This window comes from Halyomorpha halys, unplaced genomic scaffold (assembly GCF_000696795.3).
Source record: "Halyomorpha halys isolate HHAL.00 unplaced genomic scaffold, Hhal_1.1 Scaffold360.1, whole genome shotgun sequence".
Taxonomy (NCBI): domain Eukaryota; kingdom Metazoa; phylum Arthropoda; class Insecta; order Hemiptera; family Pentatomidae; genus Halyomorpha; species Halyomorpha halys.
Genome location: NW_027110685.1, coordinates 345,790 through 353,574, shown reverse-complemented (window position 1 = coordinate 353,574; position 7,785 = coordinate 345,790). Strand labels below are relative to the sequence as shown.

The 7,785-nt window shown below is 26.9% G+C and overlaps 1 protein-coding gene across 4 annotated transcripts in view; it reads right to left on the bottom strand.

The window, feature by feature from the left end:
- The window catches only part of LOC106681700 (TBC1 domain family member 13), a 24,546-nt gene that overhangs the window by 5,120 nt on the left and 11,641 nt on the right, over positions 1-7,785 (bottom strand). For 3 of the 4 annotated variants that reach the window (XM_067048808.1, XM_014422159.3, XM_067048809.1), the window contains 2 exons: positions 6,486-6,608; positions 4,185-4,242 (listed from right to left, as the gene is read on the bottom strand). In XM_067048808.1, coding sequence (XP_066904909.1) covers positions 4,185-4,242; positions 6,486-6,608 — 181 coding nt within the window. Of the gene's footprint in view, positions 1-4,184; positions 4,243-4,322; positions 4,363-6,485; positions 6,609-7,785 lie in introns of those variants that run through there. The other variant, XM_067048807.1, reaches the window with a different exon arrangement.

Sequence of the window (7,785 nt, the reverse complement as noted above, 5' to 3'; positions counted from 1 at the left end):
TTTATATTAAAAAAATGTGGGCTCAATGTGCCCCAATTAAGGCTTTTCCTTAATAGTTGTGATCGATAATTAATAATAAAAGATGAATCCCAAAACAAAACAAACAATAAAAACAAAGTAATTTACAATAATTATTTTATAAAGTTATGAAATTTATACATTTTTTATTACTTTTACTGTAAAATTCCTTCGGGTAAAACATAAATTAATAGTACTCTATCCCTAGTTAACATTTATTATAGGATTTAACAATTTTTTTAAAAATAATTTATATATTTTTAGAATTGATACATTTTTTTTTTTGTAAAATTTCTATTGATAACATATAAATTAACAGAAGATAGGTAATATAAAAAAATAAAAAAAACCAAGAAAGGTTGACAGAGAAGGACCCCCCAAACTCTCCCTCCAGTTTGATTACAAGATTAGAGCCCAACGCTGATTGCAACCATTCATACCCCTTTAGGGAGTCGCCCCTTCCTTTTCTTGTTTACATATCTGTCTGGACCCTCGTCTGTCTCGAGTGCAAACTTCCTTTACAAATATCTATCCCATTTACTAGCTATGCTAAACTGATTATTATTTTATTACCTTTAAAGTTATATTGTAAAACACACTTATTATTCACATTGTCTATTTTGAATAATAACGGTCTTCTTTATTAAAAAATCATTTATACATTATTATAGTATTTAGTCATAAATACTTATACAAAATAAAGTATGTATGTTAAAAATTATAAACAATTGGTGAACTATTAGGTTTAGTTTAAGTCTACTTAATTGGTCTATTAATTGGAATAGATGGGAGAAAGAAAAAATTAAATTTTGCCGAGTATGTAATTTAAAAAGTAAAATGTGAGTTGTAAATTAATAATTTAAGTTTTTAACGAGCCAGTAAGAATAAAAGTGGCCTAAATCACTTTTCATTTATGGTGTGATGTTAATTTATTTATTTGTAAATGTAATTAAATGTCACTCACACACACACTGTTTAAGTACATAATATGTATTTCAATAATATACAACTAACAATGATAATTATAAAATAATATATCAATAAAATATTATAAAAAATCATTATTTTGTAACCATATGTACTCATACCGTTATAGGTATATAATAAAGTTTGTAAGTTAAAAAAAACAAAGGGAATTACATTTTTTTTTTAAACTAATAAAATGAAGTGAATAAATAAGAAAAAAAAATAGTTTTTGACCAGCTAGTAATTTAAAAAGTAAAATATAAATCATAAGTTTTTAATCAATCAGTGAGAATGAAAGTGGCATAAATCACTTCTCATTATGGTGAATGTTCAATCTTTTTATGAATGTGCTTAAATATTACAAACATATTATTTCAGTATATACTTGATTTGAATATATCATTAACAACGACAAACATATTATTTCAGTATATACTTGATTTGAATATATCATTAACGACGACAATTATGAATAACTAGCTGACACAGCAATGCTTCAGTATATATATATTTGAGGGTATATATAGATTTAATGAACAAAATTGATAGATAGATATAAATTATTGTATTTAGCTAAAATTGATCATTTACTTTATTATTATGATTTGGTAACATAAATTAAACCATTATATACGATAAGGAATGAAACAGAAATTTGCATTATGTTTAAAAATAAAGTATCTATATCAAATAGTAACATAGAGGAACTCCGTGTCCTGGGTACATATAGTGAAATTAAAATTATAGATAAATCACATATTCACAAAAATATTGTTTGGTACCTCATTGCCAATGAAGATTAAATTAAATGAGCAATTGACATCGAGAGAAATAAAATCTTCTTAAAGAATTAAGGTGAAAAATTTCTAATTTTTAATCTCTTAGAAAAATGCTATTTGGTAGTTTGAGACGACACTAAAAACAAATATGAAATGCTCTTTTCTAAAAACAAATGTAGTGACATACTTTACACAGAGCCACATTATTTTTTTATAATTTTTTGTAATATAAATAATAATAGAGCTTAATAGAATCAGTAATATTTTTTCTTATTCCTAGGAAAGAGATGGAACGATCGGTGTACAATAACAGTGAAAAAAGGCATACTTTCTGAGCTACAAACAAAAAACACTTAATTTTGATCATATTTTTTTTTTCTAATCGAGAATTTTGGGATTTCATTATCTTTAAACCTTCCCATAGCGAAAGGGAATATTTTGAAAAAACTGCATATAAATCAGTCCACTAATATAAGTTTATTGTGGAAAAAGATTCGACCATTCCCTTTTACATATACGGACTAGCTGACTAGTTTGTATATTGTATACATATCAATAAATGGTTGTATTTGGTTAAAATTAAACATTTACGTATACTTTATTATAATGATTTGGTAACATAAAAAAAAAAATAAATGCTATGTAGTCTTTTTTTAGAACTTCAAAAACTCATTTAGGAAATAATTAATTTTTTTTTTCATAGAAGAGACTAATCTGTATATTAGTACAATATTAAAAAGATTCAGACCAACTGACATAAGAAAGTATGCTAAAATATTTTTATTGGTTCGATTTTAATGATTTTTTTTAAGCAATTTGATTATCTATAACATTGTAACGTACAGACTACATTGATTAAATCGGTTTAGTAATAAAAAAATTGATTATGGACAAAGATTCGACTGCTCCCTTTTATATAGATGATGTGATAAGACGGTAACCATGGTAACGTATTTCATGACAACTAACTTTGCCGTATCATCCTTAATACTGGTCCGATTTAGGCGATTTTTTTTTTCTTCTTTGAGGTAATTTTATTTGTCATGTATATACTACCTAAAATATAAATAGTGTTTTAAAATAAAAACCCTCCCTGTGTCTAGTAATTTTCAAAATATTGAAAAAATCCAGACGGACTTACTATACAAAATGTGGTAAAAGATTTTTTAGGAGTGAAACAAAGTTGATATTCGTTTTCAGCATCTCAGGAAACCCTTAAATACTAATTTTCAGAGGAGGGGGGGGGGGGATTGGTACATTGGGACAATCCTAAAAACGAATATGATTTTCTTTTTTCTAAAAACAAAAATTACAGACCTACTTTACCTCATGCCTTACGTTTAATTTTGTTCATAAGTTTTTTTTACTTACAAATCTCGGGCTTTCATTATCTTTAAACCTTCCCACGGCAAAGTGGAACATTTTGAAAAACTGCACGGAAATCGGTCCACTAATAAAAAAATTTATTGTAGACAAAGATTCGGCCACTATCTTTTTTATATATATAGATATATAAAAAAAATAGTGTGTATTATAATACACTATTATAAAAAAAACATTACTTAGTAACCTATATGCCCTCAGTTAAATCCAAAATGTTTGAGGGTTGAGTGCCCAAATTGAAAATATAAATTAAGGAACTCAATAAAAGAAAAAATTCTTATAAAAGTATGTCCATGAAAACTTCATTTAGGAAATATTCACATCTACAGATTTTCATTGTTATGAATTATTTAGGTTATAATAAATAAATTAATGTGTTCCAAATACTTAATTAATGTAATATAAACGTTAACATTCATTTTTTTGGCCCTTTAAATAATTATTGCTGTTGTTTTTTACATAGGTAGATCAGCCGTATATCTGTATTTCAGTTTGATTTATACTCGGCGAGCTACTGATAGATTAACAAAAAGTGAGTCATATTATTCTTTCATGATACATTTTCCTGTCCAAAAAAAAACAACACAAAAATAAAATATTGGAATCAAACGATCAGTGATACTCTGCAGCTTTATAACGACAACTTTTCCATATTTACAAACAAATAATACAACAACCTATACATTGCAGTTGACAAAAAAATTAAATTGCATTTTAAGTTGGCAAAAATTTATCTAGTAAAAGTTATATTAGGTAATAAAAAGTTGGGTCTGGAAATTTATTTTCTTCATGAGCCTATATCGCGAAAAGTTAATGAGTGATTAAAAAAATAAAAATTAATTTTTAACACATATATATATATATATATTATATTATATGATATTATACCTCGCTGTAAAGCACCTGATACTGAAACACAGTATATAAATATAGTATACATTTCACACCCCTTCTTCCCACTTAGACTACTGAAATGAAAAGTCGATCTATAACTGTCTATATCTATATCTATATCAAATATTAAAGTAATTTACTCACCTGAAGCAGTTTAACATTAGATGGAAAGTCATTTTTTAGAATTTGATCCCTGAGTAAACTAAAAAAAACAAAAAAAAAACAATAATTAGTTACTGAAAACCCATAGTAATAAAATTTAGCCTGGTTAATTTATCCCTGTTAAATTAAGTTAACCTGGTTAATTTGATTCCTGAGTAAACTAAAAAAATAAAATAATAATTAGTTACTGAAAATCCATAGTAATAAAATTTAACCTGATTAAGTGGGCCCTGGATATGTAGCCTCTACTACTGACAATTACAATACCGATGCTTCTGCATTAAAAGACTATTGTTACTAGGAATTTTGTAATTGAGATTTTATTGCTTAAATTATTTTTGTTTATCTCTGTAATTAGGACTTTATAGCTTAATAGGATGTCTAAGTGCTGTACAGTGATAACACTGTCACACAGATCGGGGAGTTTCTGTGCGGATTTTTGTTGTGGTTGGAACAGTAGTTGAAAAAAACATGTAAAATCACTTAGATCTAATAAATTTTATTATTTTACTATTTTTTTTTTACTATAAAAGATTAACGAATGGATCCTATTAATTTAATACCAATATTAAAATAGAGATCGATTACTCGTGATTTGAAACATGAAATTATAAGAGATTGGTTTGTAGTAAGAATTAAAGATAATTATTTTAGAAAATGACTGTTACTATGGAAAGATTTAACGTTTCAGAAAATGATTGATGAAGCAATGGCTGTTCAAGAAACAGAAAAACAATTGCAAAAAATGAAAATGGATTCTAAACTCGAAGATGAGATTGTAAGCAAATTGGAGATAAATAAATTGAAAAAAAAAAATGAATAAAAGCAGGATGGGAAGTAACTACGGGACACGTAGATATTATGAGGGAAAACACCTATTTGAAAAAGAAAAGTGTCCAGCATATGGTAAAAAGTGTTTAGAATATTCAAAATTCAATCATTTTAAAAAGATAAACAATATATATGTAAAAATATTGGGGAAAGAGTTGGAGTGGAAGAAAACTCAAAACCATAGTGCTACAATCGATGTTAAGAACTAAAACCTAGAGGAGGGGAAGGAAGAAAACTTGGTTTTTGTAGGATTCGTTGCTAAGGCATGGGCAGGGAATGATGTTTCCTGGATGATGAGGTCCCCATCATCTTTTGTCTATCTCAAGGGTGGATATCTTGAAAAGGAAGACATCGAGGAGTCACCCAAGAAAAACAAGGAACTCTTTGTTTTGGATCGCCAGAGAATGAGATGAGTCAAAACTTATAGAGGACAAATGCTTTGTTAACAGTCAGTGTTTGTTTGCTGAAAGAATTTACAACAAGTGTTAGTTTGTTCATAGAAGATTGTATAAATTGGTTAGTTTCGCTCTACCTAAAATTAAATACAGTTGTGAAAGTAGATATTAATTTAATTAAGTATTATTGGTAAAAAAGTGTCTGTTCTGACAACCTAGAAACCCACTCTGAGATTAAGAGTCTATAATATTATAAATAATTAAAAATAAAAATTCTCATGTTTATTTAATATTTAATCTTTTTATTTGACCTAGTCATCTTCAAAACTATACTTTAGATATGAGAATTAAGTTAAAACTATCAATTTTCTTTTTATTTATTTTAAATATTTTTGAATATTACAACATATATAAATAATTTTAATGAACTTTTGTTACCAAATTGCTCCCATTAATTTTCAAGCTTTGCATTCAAATTTTCAGCTTTAGAGATAATTCGCACATTTTTTTATGTGGTTTCGAACATTTTCATGAATAATAGGAAACATAGCAATCAATTAGAAAATTCTAATTTAAAAAATACTTCAAGCCATTAATTTAAAAAAAAGAACCATTAATAATGTATTAATTTTATGATTTGTTTTTTAAGAATTTATCAGTTAAAGCGCTTTATTTCTATGGTTCCTAGGAACAGTATTATAACAAAGCTTAACTGTATTCTGTTTTACCAATAATTGATTTAGCGATTACTACGTATATATTTTATTTTATTGGTTACTAATTTTTATAACTAATTCCGTACTAGCATTCTTACTACTTAATTTACTAGCATAAACATTGCAATATTTGATTAAATAGCTTCCTCATATTCACCAAACCAAATCACTGATATAGCCAACCAAGCACATGTACATATTACATATAGTACATAAGCAAAGGCAATTAAGCTGCCAAGGGTTACTGGACAAAACCCACAATAAAAGGAGATAATAAAATTATGTTTTCAATTATGGGCACTAATATAATAAAAAGTAAGATTATTTAATATCATACTCACATTATCATGGCACAACAGACAAAAATAAGAAATGAGAACCTAAAAGTGTCTGCAAGAAGGGAATCCCATATCCTGAGAACATCTGGGAGAGGAAACTCCTGGGATAAAAGTAGTGTTAACCATCTGAAAAAATATGGATTTTTTTTATCAAGTTCAAAATTTAAATTTAAGAAATTAATTAGCTTAATATAATATAATATATGTAACTTGTAATAATATAATATATATTGTAACGAGGTTCTTTCCTTGGGGAGAGAAAAGATAGATAACCAATCAATTTGATCGGTCCGTTCATAAACGATGTTTCACTGGATAGGAGTGTAAAACGAAAAAAGAACAGGTGTAATTGTTGTGGACTTGGTGTTCATACTTTTGGTTACTTATGTACTACAATAAAAAATCTTTTTCTTTGTTTTGGTTCATTGCATTTTTTTCCTCTTGGTCTGGGTATCACGCAACAGTATAAATAACATTAATAGTGTTGATAAATCTCAAGATCTCTAAGACTATTATATCAAGGATTGACAATCTAAGGAAGAAGATTAAAAACTATAAATAAAAATACTATATAAAACTAAAATATTAACAACATAAGAAAGATGGTCTGAGTGAGATCAAAAAGTAATTCAACTAATACAATAACTATTTTTTAAGATCTAATGTTCTGCCCCACTTTGCAGGACTTTATAAGGACTTCTTGCTGAGATAGTTTTTCCACTCAACCATTATTCTTAGAGGCTTAAGAAGGCTCTCCGAACCTAACTACCAGTTCTATTTATTAGCTGGTGACAAAAATGGCTTATCTATGGAGATGGGTAATTCAATTCTTCCAACTGAACTAATTCACTCATTTTAATGAATTGATTCTTTGAAATAACTCTTTTTACCTTTTTTTTATTGTTATTAAAAAAGAACTTTTAGAAGAAAAAAATAACTAAAATTTCCCAACCTCGTCTTTTTCCAGATAAAAAGGTTCTTTTAAAGATAATAAAAAATTAAATTATATAAATAAATAATTGACCATATTATTTAAAATTATGAAGAAGATTGTTAGGGGTGCGGTCAGAAGAAAACAAAAAATTGCTAATAACTATTTACTTGCCGACATTTCGCCCCACTTTGTAGAGCTTCACCAGGGCTGTACCAGTTGAGAGCTTTCGAAACAATAAATTTTGATTGTTTGTTGTTGGTTGATCATTGTTTATTTTGTATTAATACTATTTTATTTCTTATAATACTTTGTTTTTTCACTTTTTTCTGCATTTCAGAAGCCCATTTTCTTGTCATATCCTTTATTCTT